General features: G+C 40.4%; 1 protein-coding gene across 1 annotated transcript in view; it reads left to right on the plus strand.

The window, feature by feature from the left end:
* The window catches only part of SLC6A11 (solute carrier family 6 member 11), a 91,813-nt gene that overhangs the window by 9,578 nt on the left and 60,896 nt on the right, over window positions 1-21,339 (plus strand). The window contains exon 6 of the mRNA XM_053953994.1: window positions 13,107-13,239. Coding sequence (XP_053809969.1) covers window positions 13,107-13,239 — 133 coding nt within the window. The remainder of the gene's footprint in view (window positions 1-13,106; window positions 13,240-21,339) is intronic.

Consider the following 21,339-nt stretch of genomic DNA (forward strand, 5'->3'; position numbering starts at 1 on the left):
TTTTCATACTTGTGCCAGCACTCAGAGACTTGACCTGTTTTCTCCCATCTACGGCCTTTCCCTCATCCCAGTTATATAGTTTGTTTAAGGATTTCCTAAGAAAAAGTAATAATCACACTTGCAAGGTGTGGCACATAGAATTTTCGGTGTCCAAAGTTTAAATAATTAATAGTGGGAGCTGCTGGTAAATTAAAGCAGGATATGAAATAAATATATATATAAATACTGGTAAATTAAAGCAGGATATGAAAAAGCACTGTGGCTGTGGGTGAGGGTGTATTTGCAGCCTGGCAAACAGAGGGGAGATGCTCTGCTCCATCATTTTTCTGCTTTCCTGGGAGAGGAAATTGCCTGGCAGGTGTGGGGGCTGCAGCCATGCCCGGGTGCCCTTTTGGCTGCTGCTCCAGTCTGTCCCCACGGGCAGGAATTGGAGCTTTCCAGTGCCTGGGAAGGGAGCTGCACAGAAAGAGGAGCCACGGTTTTGTGGCTGATTCCACCTCAATGGTTTTTTATTGGCTGTGTAGCAACAAGTTGGTGCTCTGTTCAAGGAGGTCTGCTTGTTGGCTTGTCACTCTCTGGAGGGGGTGACACATCCCCAGCATTTCCAAGTAAAGCCTAGTGAGAAAAAACATTGGTTTTGTCTGGGCTAAAAGAAAAGGGGCTGGTCTCAGCAAAAAGGAAAAGGCACAAACCCTTTCCTTGCAAAGTCAAAAAAGAGGATTTTCCTGTTTCATTCAGGCCACAAACGAGTGCAGGAGTCACATTGTGGTTAATCCCCAGCACACTGAGAAGTCAGGGGTGAGCTGAGCCTGCTCAGTGCCCAGGGGATCCAGCACCACCCTGAACCAGCCCCTTTGTGGGTGTCTTGTAGGACATTAAACAGTGCCAGACCCTCCTCTTGCTGCCCAGCTCATAAGGGGCCGTGCGAAAATTGCTTTTTCTTTGGAGCCTCATGAGCTCTCCACCTGGGTTTGCCTCAAGATCACTGACTTTGCCTGACTTCAGCTGAAAAAAGAAACGGGATGGGTATCAAAATGCTGCCAAATTCTCCTGTACTGAGGGCTGGACCCTAAGCCAGGTCGATGAACTTCCATGGGTTTTGATTTTGACGCTTCCTTTCATACATAACACTTTTGCTATGGATGATAAAAAAATGACCTTCAAGTTTGCAAATACTCCTGACTTTGTACTGCTTTGGGAATTTGTAGCATTTGGTTGGTTCCTGTGTTAATACACAGTCAAGTTTTGGCTTGCAGTGGTGTCAAAACCAGAAATTACATTTTTGTAGCAAAGGTCATACGTGAGCCACTTAAAATATCCCTTAATTGCACAATTGTTAAAGTTCTAGAAATGCTGTTATTGCTACTAATGGTAGGTAAACATGCACAGAAACTGAGTGAGGTGCTTAAAACTATGATCTTTAGAAGCTGCTGGCTTAGATATCCAATTTTGCTGAGAAGTGGCAAATCTGTTTTATTTGTAACCAATACGGGCATTTTCATTATTGGGGTTAAGATAGGAATGTGTGTTTAGACTTGTACATCTAAAAATGCACTTTTTGTTGTTGTAGGGAAAGAACGACATGAGAGAAGCACATTTTGCTTGAAAGGATGAAATTAATAAAGTGTGAAAGGTCTAAAATAGCAAAACCTCAGTGGTGTCCCATGATGGGCTTGGCCAAATCAGCCAGGAGCAGCCTGAGCTAAAATAACCAGGAGTGCTTCTTCTGCCTTTGCCAGGGGTTCATTGGTTTCTCATAACTTGTTCGTTTGCTGGGTTTTTTGTGTGGGGTTTAAATTTTTTTTTATTAATTATTTTTTAAATGTAATTATTTTTTTTTTAATTTCAAATTATTTTTAATTAAAACTCTTCCATTGAAAGGCCTCCCTTCAGCTGTATCTGGTTTTATGCAATTATAAAACCAGCTGATCCCCTTTTTCCTGCATTGTTATGTACAGAATCCTACAAATATCTACACAAACTTTTAAATCCTCTAGAAAACTGAAAATAGGAAGTGTCTACACAAACTTTTAAATCTTCTAGAAAACTGACAATAGGAAGTGTCTGCACAAACCTTTAAATCTGGAAGACTGCAATTAGGAAGTATCTACACAAACTTTGAAATTTGGAAAATTTGAAAGTAGGAAGTGTCTACACAAACTTTTAAATCTTCTAGAAAACTGAAAGTAGGAAGTATCTACACAAAGTTAAATCCAGAAAACTGAAATTAGGAACTGTCTAGATAAAGTTTGAAATTTGAAAAACTGAAAGTAGGGTACTTCTGGTGCCATTTGCTGCCTGAAACCAGTTAGTTCCCTCCAGTAGCTTTTCACAGGGCAAGCTGGAAAGTCCCATCCATGTTTGACAAAGTTGCCCATTCCAGGAATTATTTTCTTTACTGGTTGACCACAGGAAAGAGATGTGCAAGACTGGAAGTGCCAACAAATCACATGAAGTTCTTCCAAGGCATATTTTTCATAGCTCTGTAATTCCTTAAATATCCAAGTAAAGGAGAGACTTTTATTTCCAACTGTCCAGGAATGTTTCCAGTACATCTATTCCCTGTCTTGGAATTGGGAATGGGAAGGGCTTTGCTGAGAGGGATTTTAGAGATGCACAAGTAACTGAAAACACCATTTAACAGGAATCACATTCCTCTGGTTTTTGGCTGTCTTAGCATGGGTACTGTGTAAAGGATAGATTTCCATGCAATTCATCAAGCCTCTGTCTGCTTTTGGCTCTTGAAAAAACATCAGCATAAGAAAAATCAAATGTTTAGACACTTTTTAAGTGTATTTCCCAAATGGCTTTGTACACTCAGGATGTTAACAGGGTGGTTGCTTGGGATTTTGAATCAGATTAAATGCTCAAAGGAGAGGTGTTTTTACTGTATAAAAATTATAATGAACACAGGCTGGAAAAACAAAACAAAACAACGTGCTCTTTAAAAAAAAGATATTTCACTATATTCTTATATGGCAGCAAAGCAAAATTGCTTTGCTGTGTCAGGAGGACTTGCTGTGGAAGCTCATTAAATATTGCCCTGGAATTCCTGGGAAGGCTCCAGGACACCAATCAGTGCAGGCCTTGGAACAGCACCATGGGCACTGCTGTCCTCTGGGCGCAAAGGAAACCACTGAAATCCCCCCAGATCCCTTCAACAGCTCCTCTTTAATTATTTCATACCTGATGTCCATAGGTTTTAGATCATAAGTGAAAAATTGATCCAGTAGAATGAATGTGGATTTAATTAATAACCTATAATTTGTGAGTGCTACAGCAGAGTGATATTTTATGAAGACCCAGGAGCTGTAAATGTGGACAAAGCATTGGGACCTCCCAAAATAACTCCTGTCCATTTGCAGCTTTCTTTTTTTCCCTTTTGAGCTGTAAGTTATTTTTTTTATTCCTTGTGCCCCTGCTCTTTTTCACATCTTAGGGTTTTTTTTTGTGACTGGAGTTTAAGGCTGGTGAGATAAGAAACATGTCGACATAGGAATTTTTTCCATTTTAATTTTTTTTTTGCCAGTCAGGTAATGGTTTTCTTTTGGCCTGTTCTGTGAGGAAGAGATAAGAGCTTATCACCATTCATTTGTTACATGAATTTGTAGCCAAAACCTCACTGTGAAGGTCTGTTTTACAAGATCATGCAGCAGTTCTCAATATTTTGTGCTCAGTAGTTCTCATTTGATGAACATTTAATAAATAGTGAAAAGCTGAGTACAACTGTACAGGTTTTCTAAAAGGCTCCACACAAATTCTGAGAGGCATCAGCTTGACTTGATTTCTTCTGGGTGCTTTCAGCTCACAGCTGGTGCTGTGTGCTGAGCTAATTTATACCACTCAAGGTGAATAAAAAGGGAGATTTTTGTTACTAGATGACTTCTTCAGAGAGGAGAAGAGGGAAAATTACAAAAAAAAAAAAAAAAAGCCTGAAGGAGTCATTGGATATATTGAGAAAAGAGAGTGTAGAGCAGAGGTGAGTGGAACAGCACAAAAAGTGATTTAACAGGATTAAACCCTTGGGGTTGGTTAAGGAGAAGTTGCCATGACTTCAGTGAAAGAGGGGTAAGGAAAATAGGTCAGGAATGGGATGTTCTGTGTTTATCCCTCACTGCTGCAGTGTGAGAGATACACACGTGTAAAAATGAAAAAATAATATATTTATACACTATTATTATACATATATATACTATTCTACATTATATTATTATTTATACAGTCAACCTGTACTGAAAAAATAATATATTTTTACACTATTATTATACATATATACACTATTCTACATTATATTATTATTTATACAGTCAACCTGTACTGACCTTCATGAGACAGGGGTTGACACAAGAAATGTGTCATTCTTTTCATGTTTTGCAAGCTGTACTCAGAATTTCAGAGAAACTTCTGCTGAGGAAAGCCTCATTTCACTTTTTAATTGGAGCTGTGTAGAATGAATGGAACAACTTTCAACCCTGGCAGGAATTTAAGGAGAAGGAACTAGGCTGGATAGCAGCAAATGTGGCTCAAGCAGGAATGATTCATTCTGTTATGTGTAATTCACACTGGATCTGCTGGAAGAGGTAAATATTTCAGAATAATGCTGTAGCTGAGGGAGTCTTGCCAATGTGACCACTGGGAATTGTCTGTCTGCTGCCTTGAGAAACAAGCCAAGTATGGAATTCAGTGGATTTCCAGAAATGAAGTCTTACACTTTAAAGAATTTCCAATCAATTTCTCTCAATCTGTAACCCATGGATTATCTTCTAAAAGCTGAACTCCTTCTTTCTAATCCCTGAGCACTGATGGTTGGGAAGTACACGTGGGTATCCAGTAATATCTGCCAGGGACCATTTTTAGCTCTTTTAGAAACCTGTGGGTATATTTCCTGTTTTAGAGTTTCCAGTAAGCCCTCAAAAGAGAGGTTTGGACACCGCACAAATCCTGTGGATCTTACTCTGGATATTCCAGAAAAGCCAAAATGTCACCTCATGTTGACTTGCAGGGACAATTTGGCATCTGGACCCTCTGGATTTTAAACACTTTTAGTGACTAAACGTGCAGGAAAATCCACTGGGATTTGTTTAACTTTGCAGTTGTAGCCTTGCTTGTTCTGGAGGTGTTTCAGTGATTACCACACCACTGCCCTGAGAAAACACCTGGCACAACCAGCCCATGTTCTGTTTCCCAAATATTGGACTCTAGAGGAGGGGAAAGAAAGTCTGAAAGGAATAATTTCTTTTGAAGGCATGATCTCTGTCAGATATTTGCTCTCTGGAGGGTGTTAATGCTGTCACTGTGCCACTCCTGCCCATGTCATCATCACGTCACCGAGCTCCTCAGGGCAGCAAGACAAAGCAGGCTCAAGCAGTGCCCAGTGTGTCTCTGCTCCTGCTCTCCTGCTAATCCAGATTGTAGGATTTGGGTGGAAGTAAGGTCAGAACCAATTTACTGCAGCCTGAGTTGTGTCCTGCTGAATTCTGGATTCTGACATTGATTCAGGGTGTACTCTGTGTAGTGCAGGAGCACTGTCCAGCCCTGGGCCAGCACAGGAGGGACCTGGAGCTGCTGGAGGCACCAAGGGAGGCACCAGGAGGAGCAGAGGATGGAGCAGCTCTGCTGGCAGGAAAGGCTGGCACAGCTGGCATTGCTCACCTGGGCAGGAGAAGCTTTGGGGTGACTGAAGGGAGCTACAGGAAAGATGGAGAAAGACTTTGGACAAGGGCATGGAGTGCCAGGAAAAGTGGGAATAGATTCAGACTGAAAGAGATGAGGGTTAGATGGGAATTCCTGGCTGGGAGGGTGGGCAGGCCCTGGCACAGGGTGCCCAGAGCAGCTGTGGCTGCCCCTGGATCCCTGGCAGTGCCCAAGGCCAGGCTGGACAGGGCTGGGAGCACCTGGGACAGTGGGAGGTGTCCCTGCCATGGCAGGGGTGGAGCTGGGTGATTTTTGAGGTCCCTTCCAACCCAAACCATTCTATGATTCTGTGCTACTCTGGGGCTAAAGCTCATCAAGGTTATCACTGCTCAAATATGTGTTCTCCTCCTGGAAAAGGGAGAGGTCTCCCACACATTTTTGCTCAAGTCCCTCATCAGAGGTATGTGATCTTCTAACTATTACTTTCTGTTTATGAAGTGAAGCTCAAAAAGTCTCTAATTTGAAAGTTATCTTTTACAGTCCTGTAATGTACAGAAGAGGATTTAGGTGTTAAAGCTGAAAAATTATTCCCAGCTTTGATATTTCCAGGACATTGAATGTTTTATACCTGCTCTCTAAGACAAAATTGCACCATTCTTCACATTTTCAGTGTCAAAAGATAACAAACCACACCAGAGAAGAGTAATCTTGCAAACCAGTGCATGAAATTCAGTTATGAATTGACTGAAAAATTAAAAACACTCTTTTAAGGTTCCTTTTATTGAAGGGTATATTTTTTTTACCTTGATCTGTATAAAACATGTTTATGTTAAGTAAAAAATCCAAGAATTTCACGAAGCAAGCTGCCAGCCTTTTGATTTCACTTTTATATTTAGCATTCAGCATAGATTTTTAAAGTTGATTTATTAAATTTAACATTTTCCAAAGTTATCATATAAGTAGATAAGGCAGTGGAGAATATCTCAAATTTTTAATATCTTGTGTTCTCTGGTTCTTTCAAAACCAGTTCTGGTTCTTTCCTTCTCAGCTATTTCTTTTCCACCTTGGAGTTCTGCAGTCTGGATGCATGGATCTGCCTCTCCCAAATTAGACAGCAATTAGCTCAGATTAGACAGCCACAGGGAAATGTTTCACCTTCCTGACAGGTATTTTGGCATGGGAAAGCTCCTGGCACTTCAAGCATCCACAGAGGATTCTGGTGCATGGGATTGGAATACTGAATTTTCAGAGTTCAGCAATATCTGCTCAAGTCTCTGAGTCAGAAACTGTATTTGCACAGGATACCTGAATGCATTTGGGTATGAACTATTCAAAGCAATACATTTTCACAGAAACAAATGAATACTAATTGCATAAAGTGCAATGAGAGAAAGAAAGATGTGAGTTAAGGAAATGGCTTTAGATAGAAACTTGAATTCACTTTCACACAGAAATAGAGGATGTCTAAAAGATCTCAATCCTTTTCCCCTAAACTGCTGAGGAATCTGTGCAGCACTGGCCCTCAGGTGTGTTAGGATTTTTGAACAAGGAGCTCAGTGACAAGGTCCACAAGGTAAATATGGGCTGGGTTTGACATGTGCAGGGATAAAAGTGCACCAAAATGTAAAATGAGAAGGGCTCATACAGGGGCACTGCATGATTTTGTTGTTTTTCATGCCCTCAGGATGCTCTGAGGGCAGAGCCTGGCCCAGGGTCAGCGGGAGCTTTGCCCCTGAGCTCCTGGCTGGGCACCTCCCCAGGGGCAAGGCACCTCAAGAGGCTCCTCTGCTTGGGTGCTGTTTGTTGTTGGGTATTTCAGAGCCAAGTGTCTTGGAAACTGCTCCAAATGAAAGTGGGAACATGAAGGGACCTTCCTCAAATAGATTGGAGCTGTTCTTCAGCTTCCCAAATCATGAAATAACTCGAGGAGTGCCCCAGAACATTCCTTTAACAACGTGTTGGCAGCTGTTAATCCTCTTTCTATTCAAGAGCCTGTTCCAGCTCCTCCAACTTTATTAAAGACACTCTTTCCCAGGAAAATCCAGCGTTCCCATAGCCAATAAATAGTGTGCAAGCTTTCAGAAGGTTTGTTTTCAAATTTGGGTGGAATGGTTGCTTTTCAGTTATCTCATAACCTTCCCCTCTCCAGCAATTCCAACAACAGAGGAGCCCTTCTTCCTCTCACATGCACTGAGGCACCAAATTGAAATGTCTTTTAGTACTTTCTCAAACAAATTAGTCCCATTTTCAGTAGGTGTCTAATACTTGTTGAAATCATCTCCCAGTGGGATTTTATCTGTGTAAATTTTGCATGTGCAGTGATGTGAATTGAGGGAACAGAGGTAACCCTTGGCAACGGGGTGTCCCTGGCAGGTGGGGAGCACCAGGTCCTTGTACAAGGTCTAATTTCTTCCTGGGTTCATGATTTTATTATTTTATGTGTACTGAAAACATGCTGAAAATTTTCTTTATATAGTTCTTCCAGTTCTATAGGTCTAACTATTTAGATAGTTCCTGACTATCCATTTTTATTTCCTTTTTAATCCACATCTATATTTAGATTCAAGTGAGATTATTTGTTACTCTAAGCAGAATTACTCTACACTGTAGTCATTTTGTCATGATTTTGTTCAGCCCAACTGCACAGACTCTTGTGACCAGAGCTCAGCATTTCTGGCAGCCCCTCTTTGGAGATGTGCTCTATTATTCCACCTGAATTTATCTTTTATTCATTAGATTCCTGGAACTTTTGCCACTCTTATTCTGTGTTATTTACAGGAAGAAATGTAAGAATCTTCACTAGCATTTAACCAATTTAAATGTGTGTGATCAGAGACATGGAAACCTTCAAGCACAGTATGAGGCACCACAAATCCACTCTGGCTGGGGTTTAATATTCTATTTACAAGCAAGATATACTGTGGAGAATGAATACTTTGCTACTAGTGAATTAAAACCCTGCCTTGGTTTGAAATAACCTTTGATTCCAAACTCCCCCATTGCAGTGGAGTGTGTTTGCCTCAATATTCTGCCCAAGAAGCTCAAGTGCCACCAATCCCTTGGCTTCTCTCCCAGCCTCTGGGTGGGTTCAAGGGGCTGAAGTGCTGAGTATTTTTACACAACAAAACAAGACCCCCTTAAACAGCTACAGCAGCAAAACAAGCTCAATACCTACAATAAATACTTTCAAACTCTCATCAATGTCTGTTTTCAATGAGATCCAACAGTAATTAATGATTTGTATCTTCAATGCAGGACAGATCTTTCTCACAGCAAAGTTTCACAGAGCCTGAAGTTTATGCCAGTAAATTCTGCTTAAACTGGCTTGTGCCAAGCAGGGATTTGATGTTTTGGAATAATTCAAATGGTTACCTGCAGTTGTACTGCCAGCTACTGTGGTCTCCCAGGTTCTTGGGCTTTTATCTGTCAAGGAATGTTGTTGATAATAATTTCTTCAAATAAAGAAGTGGCAGCAGTGAATTCTAGTGAGAAAGGGTCAAGACATTTCAGTGAAATATCTGTTATTTCTTATTTGATTTAAGAGGATTTTAAAGATGCTCAGCTTCAACAAATCTTGATACACAGGATAAAATTATTTATTTCTTTTCATCCAAGTGTGATGCAAAGCAGCTGAGCTATAGATTCACTACAGAACTTTTCAAATGTTTGCTCCTTCAAATCAGAGAGGAGCACATTCAGTGCTGATTTTATTGCTTGTTTCTGCGTTCTGTGCATGAAGAGTTGAGGAGAACAAGGCAGTGCAGGGCTCTTGCAGGTAAGAGAAGAGGAGGAAGGACTGGAAGAAGCTACATAACCTTTTTTTTTTTGTTGTTGTTTTCAGTGATTTATGGCAGGTTTTAGGTAGAAGCTGCACTGCTGAGGAGCAGAGCTGTGATCTGACCCCTGAATATCAACCTCAGTTCTCAGACACAGGGGGCAATCATATATTTCCGAAATTCTTCCCCTTTTCCTATTATTTCAGTCGAATAATAAAAGAATAGGGGTAGATGTGACTGAACGGAGGCTTTGTGAGAAGAATTTCATATTCTGATTGCTCCCTCCTATCAAAACTCCATCCACTGCTGCTGCTTCAGATGGTTCCAGCAGCAGAGCTTAGGTCTGGCTTCAGGGAGAGCTGTGAGGGATTTCCCTGCTGGCCTCTGAGCAGGACTTTCCCCTCCTTGGATCCATTCTTTGCATACATTTTATCTTATAGATTAATTAGCACTTCTGGACTTGTTGCTGCTCCCTTTCTGAGGGAAACACCAAAGCTTTGTTCTGCTGGAACAAAGGAAATCCAAAGCGATTGACAGCACTTCAGGGTAATTAAATCCTCATTATGGTGCTGACAGTTCCCCTTGATTGGCACCACGTGTCTGTTTTAAATAGGACCCGCGGGGATAATTAATTGTGGCGAGCCCATTAATTTGCCACTGTGACATTTCCAAAAATTATCAGGCCAAGAGTCCTGCGTGGGTGAAGGATGTGTCTCTGCTCTTTGGGACTTCCAGAGCATCCAGAAAACTCTGAGCTCTGACTTTCTGCTCTCAGGAATTGGTTGCTTTAAAAAATCTTCATCTCAAGCCTTCATTAAAAATTATGTTCTTAAAGCAAAGGCATCTTTTGGTGTGTGAAATATTTCAATCATGAGAGAGAGAGAGAGAACATTTATTTATGAAGTTGTTTTGCAGACAGGGAAGAACAGTGTAGGAATTGAAGGGACTTGCACACCCATTTTGGAAAAGGAACTTTACTCATGTTTAGGTTCACATGTACATAAATAAATCCAAATAGCCATAAAAAAACCTGGTTTGATTAAAACATAAGGAATTTTTTTCATTATTAGTTTACAGTGAAAATATAGCTAAATGAAAAAGGTTTCCATTCCACTGTTATTGTGGCCCAACCATAAATATTTTGTCTCAGATTTCATCTTAAAAATAAACTGCTTTAAAAGGCCTTTTATTATTTATTGCCCTATATTATTTATTCCTTTTCTTATCATATTATGCCAGTTTTTGTCCTGTTGTCTTGCAATTAATTCATCTTCAAAATGATCTAAGAATGCATGGACTTCATTTGGGTTTTGATGAAAATTCGTAAGGAGGGTGGACTTCATCCTAGGTAAAATTCCATGTTCATCTGTCAAACAGCTTAGAAGAACTTGAATTTTAACGATGTATTTCATCACCTCTCTGTGTAATTATGTCTCTGTGATGTTGTTTGCAGGTATCAATTATGTCCTTCCTCTTCTTGATTAAAATAACCCTTCATTAAAAGCCACCTCTCTTCATTTGGGTGCATTTTGATGACAGAACTTCAGGCACTTTGCAGGTCTTGGCTAGCTGAGGGTGCTCTGTGCTCGATCACTTCTCTCCCAAATTGGCTGGTGGGAGATTTGAAGATTTGAAGAATAAAAATTTGAAGAATAAAACCAATTCCTGAACAGGGAGGAGATGTGGATGAGGTGGCAGCAATTTTACATTTGAGCAGATAATACTCAAAAAGTTTGTGTTGACTTCCTGGCCCCTTGTTTTTTGACTGGGAAGATCAGTCTTCATAATTGTGAAATATGGAGATAAATTCTGTGATTTTGGGTTTTAACTGGGATTTTTCTTTACCCTGTTGACTCTGTCATTCCCCAGCTAAAGGGGAAATTTTAAACCCACATTTTATGAGTGGCTGCCTCCGTCAGGAGCAGCAGCTGCAGCTCTGGAGGTGTGGAACGTGCCCAGGTGCTGCAGCATCTGCACAGGCACCTGGGAAATCTGGGCATGCTTCTGGATTTCCATTTGCCCTCTTGGCATCTCCAGCCTCCCACTGCATCACTCCAGGAACTTCCCTTCATCCTCACCTGCTAAGGGTGACAGCAGAGACAGAGCAGATTCCTCCTTTTTTTCATTTTTAAAAATTTCATTTTATTTCATTTGAATATTTATATGTTATATAAATAGTATATTTATTTATATAGTTATATAAATATTATACATTTTATATAAATATTATATTTTCATAGAAATATTCTATATCATTTAACTGTTGTATTTTATTGGCTGGAATTACAGGATCAGACTTTATATCCCTAAATTTATGACCTCGGACAATAATTGAACCAAATACAAAAGAAAGAATTATTTTATATATTTAATTGTAGTTTGCTTGGTTTGAATTTAAAACTTAACCTTTCTACTAAATTACAATTAAATTATGTGTACACCTATGTAGTCATTAATTATATAATCAATTGAAAGCAGTTAAAATCAATTAATTTGTTTTCACTCACAATGTGGAAGGAGAGGATTACAAATCTGAAGTTGTAATAATTTGCATTTTTTATTTATTTATTAACTTTGTTAATTTATAATTTATATATTTAATTATTCATTAACTTGAAATACAGATTTTAAAGAAATCCCTGCTCAGGATGGTTTATTTCAGGTTGAGTGCTCAAAACTTTTATGTGAATGTCTTGGTGTGTGCATTTGTTGCTTCAAAATGTTGAGGTTTTGAAAAGAAATATTTTAATGTTATTGCTCCAATTACAAAAGGAAATTCATGAAAATCAAGGTTAACAGGTAAAAATAAAGGTTAATTTTTTTTTTTTGGGGAAAACAAATCAAACTGAAAAAAACCCATTTATTTAGAAAGTGGTTTATATTTGGTTCATATGTCTTGGTAACTAATTCAAAGAATTTATTTTTCTTTGACTTTAAGGAAAAGTTGTTCTAAAATTAAAATTTTGTGCCTGACCTGAAAAAGTGAAACATTTGTTCATTTATAACCAGATACAAAATACTGGGAATATTCTGATTTTATCTTTTGTCTTCCTTTCTACTGTAGCAGGGGGTATTTTCAGTAGGGAGTAAAGAGGAGTCCTTGAATCAAATTAATTCCCTTTTAACCATTGTTTCACAATGCTGGTTTTCTTCAATATTATAATCCCTTTTTGTAATTAATTCAGTTTTATCCAAGTATTTAATACGTAGTGCTGGTTTTCTTCAATATTATAATTATTTTCCGTAATTAATTCAGTTTTATCCTGGTTTTTCGTATGTAATGCTGTTTTGTTCAATATTATCATCTTTTTTTTTTTTTGTAACTAAGTCAATTTTATCCCAGTATTTCATATGTAGCATTGTTTTAGCTCAATATTATAAATCTTTTTGTAATTAATTCAGTTTTATCCTGGTTTTTCGTATGTAATGCTGTTTTTCTTCAATATTATCATCTTTTTTTTGTAATTAAGTCAGTTTTATCCCAGTATTTCACACATGCAGTGCTGTTTTAGCTCAATATTATACATTTTTTTGTAATTAGTTCAGTTTTATCCTGGTTTTTCACATGTAATGCTCTTTTTCTTCAATATTATCATCTATTTTTTTGTAATTAAGTCAGTTTTATCCCAGTATTTCCCAGTAATGCTGTTTTAGTTCAATACTACAATGTTCTTCCCCTCTTTTTTCCCATGGAAGACGAAGGGTGCTGGCAATTTCTGATGGGATTGAGCACATTGGGAATCTGCGCTGGGAGCTCGCCCTGTGCCTCCTGGCTGCTTGGACTATTTGCTATTTCTGCATCTGGAAAGGAACCAAATCCACTGGAAAGGTGAGGCTGAAATATTTATTTCCACCAGAACAGGAGAATTTCACATGTGTGAGGAACTGTAATTAATTGTAATTAAGAGTTGTTTGTGTTTTTCTGTTCCTTTTCGTTTCGTGATTTGCTTTTTCTCTAATTCTCTTAGGTGAGGCTGGGTGGTTTTGTTTTATTTTTGTTAATTTAGCAATGAGCTTTACTGGACAGAAACTGGGTTTTGTTGATTTTTGTGCACAAATTCTGCAAAATTTGGATTTTGTCCCAAACTGTCAGGAGTCAAAACTTTCGGTCCCACAGGAGAGTCACTGAGTTTTGATGCACACAAAAAGATAATTTAAAAATACAGATTGACCACCAAGAGCAGAAATAATGAAAGCACTCAGAGAGGGACCAAAATGGGCATATTATGGGGAAAAATAAAAATATTTAGCACTTTTGGAGGGAATGCCACTGAATCCTGGGAGCAGGGAGAAGGTGCAGTGGGGTGAGGGGGAAGCTGCCCCTGGAGTGGCATCAGCCACAGCTCTGAGTAGAATCTGTGAATAATCAACTACACTGAGAGAGGAAAAGAGCCACAGATCTGGAGGATCCTCTGTGGATCTGGATGATCTAAAAATAGCACTGATTTCTCATGTTGGAACTAAAGGAAACCAGGAACAAAACTGGTGCATTGAAACATTTAATTTTCAATTGTTTCTTATGTAGTTTGGGTTGTGTTTGGGGTTTTCTTTTGTTTCTGTTTTAGTGACCTCTGTTTCTAAATTAAATATTTGAAATGCAATGGATTTTTGAAATTTAGAAAACGCCAGAATAAAATTTTTCAGCTGTGTCAGCTGCACACATCTTTGATACTACCAGCATTTTGGCTGCTCCCAGTCACTGATTCTGGGTGTGCTTGCCAAGTGTGCCACAGCAGGGAAAATCACTGCTGAGAAACGCTCTCAGGGGCAGGAACAGTGCCTCGTCAGGGCTGCCCTAGAACAGAGACCAGACAGAGCTAAAGAACAAAGCAGGGATTTATGAAAAGGATCTCCTGCATGGATCCACCTTGGGCAGCACCAGAGCCCAGCCAGGGCTGCAGCCAAGAGGAACCAAAATGGTCCCAAAATGCACGAGCGCTCCCGGGGGCTCTCACTGGGATCAGCTCTGCTCCATTTGCACCTTGCAGTTCATTGCCCCATTCCAGCTTTAGCCCAGGCACTCCCATCCTGCTTGTTTTTCTCTCTCCAGCCCACGCTGTTTGTGCTCCTGGGCCTGAGATTTGGATCATTTGTCCTTGGTCCCCAGCTGGAGCAGGAATTGTTTTGTCTCCCTGCTCTGTGCACAGAGCTCAGCATCCCCTGATATGAAGCCCAGACCCACACACTAAAGTGGCACAGAATCTGCAAATATAAAAGCTAAACCTGAGGCATTGGGATGAGAATAAATAGTTTAGAGGCAGGGGAAAAATCCTAAAGAGAGGAATCTGGAGAAGCCAAAGTGATCCAAGGAAATGACAAGATAAATGTCCTCACGTCTTTGACGTGGGCTCAGGGAGGTGCACGAGCACTTTGGAGTTTTCTAAGGGGCTGCAGCTGGCGGGGAAGAAATGAAACTGAGCAAAACTGGGTTTTTTTTCCATCAGAAGGAACGTCTGAGGATGGAAATGTATTCTAGCATGGTTTAATCTGCCCCAGGGGTGCAGGGCAAGGCTCCGTGGCTGCACGCGTGTGCACGCACGCAAGGCTGGGCCACAGGCACTCACAGGAAGAGCACTGGGAGCAATCCTGACCTCAGGGGGGGCTGAAGTGACTTTAGAAAGGATTTATTTTACATTTCTGGAGTTTACATCCAGGATTTTATTGTTCTTCCATTCTTTCAGTTTATACCATTTCCCCAGAACCAGATCTTGTGCTTTGAAGGTGGATAACCTGTCTGGCCTTTCTATTTTTCTTTTTCTGATGGCTTAGCTAAACCCTCAGCTTTAGGTAGGTGGAATAAATGGATTTTATTTCAGTGTGATTTTGATAACTACCTCTCTGCTGAGGTCAGCTTGGGAAAGAACAGCCTGTGTTGGGCACGATAAACGGGATATTAAACTTTTCAACAAGCAGAAATAACTTCTAGTCTTTCAACAGAAGTGCAAAGAGAAGGGAATTCATGCCCAATATTCCTCTTTATAGGTCTCAAGCTTAAAACATTTGGACCAGGGTTCTGTAAGAGGCAGACTCAAGATATACTTGCACCATTTAAATCAGTTTGCCACGAGCAGCTGTTCTGTTTCCAGAATCCTGAGGAATGCCTCGGGACTGGTGAATTCCCACATTTCTCAGGAGAGCCTGTGGTACCCATGAATCCGCCTTTCCAGAGGGCCCATGGCTCTCAGGAAGGATCTGTCCTAGCCTATATTGATAATTCCTTTCTGCAGCTCTGTTTCTGCAGTGCAGTTTAGTCCCTGGGTATACATTTACTGGTTTTAATTTTTTAATGCGCTGTTTATTCACTATTCTTCCACTTGCCGCTTTTTCCAGCCTAATCTCTGGAAATCTGGGCCTTGGCACTGCCTTCCCAGAGCAGCAAACTTCCCAGCTTCTAAACAAAGGCAGCACTCAGGTGCTGGGGGTGCTATAAATGGATTCGATGTCCTGAAATATACATGATGTAGCAGATTTCAGGGCTGAAGTTTCCATTTCAAATCTAATGCCATTTCTAAAATTCATATTTAAGCTCATCCATAAGCCTTTCCACTAAATTGAATTTATTATATGCTCATTTCCAGGAAACATTTAAAATTGACTTCTGGGGTTTTTTATTATAATAATATAACAGTCTGTTAAAATTATGACATACTTTAATTGGATTGAATGATTTCGATCTAAAAATACATTTATTCAGAGCAAAAAACTTCTTAAAGTTTTATCACCTCTGGAACTTTTACAAAGGGAGGTGTCTGTGGGACAGGACAGTGGAGAGAAAGAGGACAGGGGAAACAGAGGTGTGTCCTCTCCACACACTTGTGCTTTGTGAAATATTCAGGAGGTTGGTTCACCCTTTTCCTCTTTTTTACTCTGCATTCTAATGCATGGTGGAAAAAAATCCAAGCCTTAAAAGCTGTTATAAAATAACCCCATCATTTTCCAGCCAGCACTTGCACAGATCATGAATATTTGATATTTCAGGATATTAAATATATTAAGACTAACGCAAAGTTTAACTCCAGAGGAAGTGCTTATTACCCTGTTAACAGGGTGTTCCAAACTTTTCCATTACTGCTCTTGAAATTCATCACTTTCTCACAAAGCATTTCCATTTTCCATTCCAACAGATGGGAAATAGCAGAATAAATCCAGGTGATTCTGGCAGCGTTCAGGTGAAATAGATTTGTGCCCTTTCAGAGGTCCTTGTCCTTAATTATTCAAGCTTTTCTTGCCTTGAATTATCCAATCTTAGGTCTGAAGGTATTTGTGTGCCAGCTTTCACATTTTAAATGTTGCAAAATCTGCAAAATACAGGATCCTTCAATGAGAAACTCAAAATCAGGAGGAGAAAAATATTCTCAAATTACCATAATTTGATGTGTATTTTGAAACTTGCTTGATAATATCTGATCTCCATCTCATGGAGAAGAGTTTTCAGTAGCCGAGATCAAATGCTTCTAAAGATGAGGTAAGAATTCTGTAGAAGACTGAAGAATTAACATTTAAATTCTCATTCCAGTCTCTGATCATTGGGGTAGGTTCAGTACCTGATTTTTCCAAAATACTTTTGATTTCTGGTTATGGCAATTCTGAGTTTTTCTATATTGTACACAGAGCTGCTGAGTCTCCCTATTTTTTTTTGATCTTCCTATTTGATTAATGAAACCTTCAGGTAGAAGGGAACCTGTTCTTTTATGGATCTTGAGTATCCATTTATTAATTAAACTAAATGCCCTTGTGCTTTATACTTTGAAAGAGCAACACCAGTAGCTGCCAATATATTTTTCCTAAATTACTTGCTGAAGGCAGTAACCCTAATATTTTCCTTTTTATTTTCATGAGTTTTTGCAAAGAAAGCCTTCCACTGACCTCAGTTGTGTCTCTCTGCAACTTCTGCCCAATTCCTTTTGAAGGGAGGAGTCTGATGGACTCACAGCTATAGAAAAGCATTTTAAGTCTTCTTTCCTGCTCTTTGTTAATTTTTGGGTGCATCAGCACATCCCTGTCCTGTGCTGATATCCCTGGTCTGAAACCCTGGCAGGGACTTGGAGTTATAAAATTGCAAAGGTTGGGAGGGACCTTGGGATGTCTCTGGTGAAGCTTCATGGTCAAAGAAGGTTCAGCACTGAACTTGGAGCTGCTGTCTTGGTGTCCTCCAAGGACAGGGATTGCTCATGTCTTGGGAAAACCTCTTCCAGTGCTTAATTTCCCTCCATTCATCAATTATTTCCTACATGTTGGTTCATTACAATATTTAATTTTGTTTAAAAATTATTTCTGTTTTATTACCTTGTTACATTTCTGGTATCCAGCCCAAATCAAAGCCTGTTTTTTGTATCATCTGTGTCACTACAGAGCATGGGTTTGAGTGTCTCCAATTACTGATTTGAAAAGACTTCTGTATTAATAATCTAAATTAATAGACTCAAGTTAAAAAATAATCTAGCTTTCCTGCCTGGACCTCTTGAGGGGGAATGAGAGGTAATCAGCACTGAGGTGCTTCAGAATTTTGTGCTGTAGATGAGGAGAAGTTGAATCAAAAGTATTAAAACCCCCCCACAGTCTTTGTATAATTTTTAATTTATTGATATCAGAACATTTTACCCCACCCACAGCGCATTAATTAAACTGTAGATGAGGTTTTTTCATGCTATGACTCAACACCAAACCAGCATTTTCTGGTGTGAAGTGTTCAAAGAATATTCTCCCTCCAGGATTTTACTGAGTATTAGAATATCACACTGATTGTATGAACACTGAGACCAATTCTCATATATTTTGTGTCTTTTTGAGCGGGTTCTTGTTAACATCATGCAAATATCCTTTTGCCAGAGCTAAACTCAAATAGTTCTTTTTTACTTCTGCACTAGTTACTGGTTAATAAGCGATGAGAAATCCTTCTCATTGTGCAGAACCAGCTGCAAGAGAGAAAAATCTCACAAGAATCCATTCTTTAACATTTCCTGGAACTACTCTACATGCCATAATCACTGAATATTATTCTGTCTGATTCTGACTTCTGAATATTTTGATCCTTTCCTTCTCTTTGTGCTCAGTTCCCTGAATTTCCACTTCCTGCTGATGTTAGGTGGTGTTGAACTTAAGCTGTGATATATTCTAGCGTGAATTTAAGCTGCTTCTCAATGTGATATATTTTAGAGCTGCCCCAGGAGCAGAGGCTGGTAAATACAGAGGGTGATGGTGGGAGCTGGGAGCAGGGATGTTGTAGACCCAGAGCTAAGAGGCTGTGGATATTGCTCTCAAATAAATCTGCTTGGCTTTTCAGGTCATAATCAAATTTGCAAATGTCTTGCACACTCTCATCAAGCCTTTGATGATACTGGGGCTCTGCCAGTCACTTTTTACCCCTTCCCACCCTGCAGTGCTCTGTTACCCACAGCCCAGGGAGCTCTGCTGGGAGGTTTTGCTGTGCTACATGAGCCAAAGCTCTGATGTGGCTCCTCTCTCTACAGAAGCATGAGCTAAGATGCTTGATTAAATAGTGCTGTGAGTCAAAAAAATGAGATTCATGATTGCACAGGATCTCCTCTGTGCCTTCTCTCCTGATCTATCACTGGATATCCACTGCATCTCTAGATCCACTGTTCAGTTTGCAGCTCCTTGCAAACCCTGAGAAATGACCTGGCAGGATTTCTGGGTGGTGTAGCTGTTGAATATAAACATAAAAGGATGAGGGGCTCTGATATTGTCCTGGTCACCTTCATTATTCATTGAAGTGTTTCACTTTCTATACAACCCCACTGGAAAAGTTACAAACACCAGAGCAGAGCAGAGAATTTTTTTTTCTCAAAGGAACAACTCTGCTGCTGTAGGTACCACAAGAAGCAGGATTTAGGGTTAAATATGTGCGAATGAGGGCATCATTTCTTGTTTTACTCTTTTGCTTGTCATTTTTTTCTCTTTTTCCAGCCATTGTGCCTATTGCCTTCACCTGTAATGTTCTCTAAAAGTTCCATTTAGGAAAATTAGCTAGATTCCATTCAGACCCCCAGATATTTCCTGCTTTGAGCATTTAATTTAACCTTTACATACAAAACTTAGACCAGAGTCCTGCAGAGGCTGCTGAGTGCATTTAAAGCTCTGATCAGTCTGAGGGGTTTGAGATGAACTCCCTGACGGATCTGGGGATGTCCGGCCTGGAGAAAAGGAGGCTCAAGGAGGACCTTATTTCTCTCTAAATGATCTGACAGCCAGGTGGGGTCGGGCTCTGCTCCCAGGGAACAAGGGACAGGATGAGAGAATCACAGAATCACAGAACAATGAGGTTGGAAGAGACCTCTAAGATCATCCAGTCCAACCTGTGCCCGTACACCTCAACTAGACTATAGCACCAAGTGCCACGTCCAGTCTTTTAAACACATCCAGAGATGGTGACTCCACCACCTCTCTGAGAAGACAATTCCAGTACTTTATCATTCTTTCAGTGAATTTTTTTTTTTCCTAATATCCAACCTGTACTTTCCCTGACGTAGCTCGAGGCTGTGTCCTCTTGTTCTGTCAGCGCTGCCCGGTGGAAGAGACCGACCCCACCTGTCTGCACCTCCCTTCAGGGAGTTGTGGAGAGCAATGAAGTCACCTCTGAGCCTCCTTTTCTCCAGGCTGAGCACCCCCAGCTCCCTCAGCTGCTCCTCACAGGGTTTGTGTTCCCAGCCCCTCTCCAGCCTCGCTGTCTCCTCTGGAGGTGCTCGAGTGTGTCAATGTCCTTCCCAAACTGAGGCCCAGAGCTGGGCACAGCACTCCAGGTGTGCCCTCACCAGTGCCCAGTACAGGGGCAGAATGAGCTCCCTGCTCCTGCTGGCCTCACCATTCCTGATCCAGGCCAGGAGCCATTGGCTTTCTTGGCTACCAGGGCACACTGCTGGCTCATGTTCAGCTGGCTGTCAGCCAGTGCCCCCAGGTCCCTTTCTGCCTGGGCACTGCCCAGCCACACCGTCCCCAACCTGTAACACTGCAGGGGTTTTTGTGAGAGAGGAGATGGCCTCGTGTTGCAGCAGGTTTAGGTTGGATATTGGGAAAAATTTCCCCACTGAAAAGGTGACCAGGCACAGGAAGAGGCTCCCAGAGCAGTGGTTTAATCACCACCCCTGGAAGCATTCAAAGGACACGTGGATGTGGCACTTGGGGACAGTGGTGGCTTTGGCAGAGCTGGGTCAAGGGTTGCTCTTTTCCAGCCTTAATCGTTCTGTGATTCCCAGAAATTCATTTCCTAACTGCACAGCTGCTGTCTTTGCAATGCTGCACTGTTCCTCACTTGTTAATTAGTGCTGGGGATCACTTTGATTCCCTGAGCTGAAGGCACTGAAGGGCCAGTTAAGGGCCAGGAAATTTTTGGAAGTCTGTATTAATTATATCTGTCAAAAAACCAGAGATGAAAGAGAACAGGTACAGCCTGTTTGCTGGGACATCTTGACATAGAATCCTCTTAACAATAACAGAAACATGTCCTGAAAATGGGTTTTGACATTATTGTTAATCTGTCAATGTGATGGGCAGGAAACAGTCACTGAAAACCGGACCATTGTAAGGAATAACTGAGGTGGCCAAGGAAATGTACTAAGGTATCCTTAATTCACACTCACATTTTAACAAGGTGTAACTAAAAGTTGAGAGCCCTGTTTTGTTTTTTTTTTTTTTTCATTTTATGATGCTTTTGAGGACCACCTGTCCCAGTCTGCAGTTCTGAATAATTCAATATAAAATAGACACCTGACCTGTTGGGGGTTTATTCCAACAAATTAAGCTCTACACAATGCACTACTAAATCAAATATATAAAATAAAGCTGCAACTGTAGTTAACTTTTGGTTATAATTTATTTTTCATTTTGCTGTTGAGGAAAATGCCCTGAATTTTTGTGAGCAATTTAAAATGCCAAGTGGGAGCTCCCAGGCCCTGCTGGCTGAGTGAGTGTG

The sequence above is a fragment of the Vidua chalybeata genome, chromosome 12 (assembly GCF_026979565.1).
Source record: "Vidua chalybeata isolate OUT-0048 chromosome 12, bVidCha1 merged haplotype, whole genome shotgun sequence".
Lineage (NCBI taxonomy): Eukaryota > Metazoa > Chordata > Aves > Passeriformes > Viduidae > Vidua > Vidua chalybeata.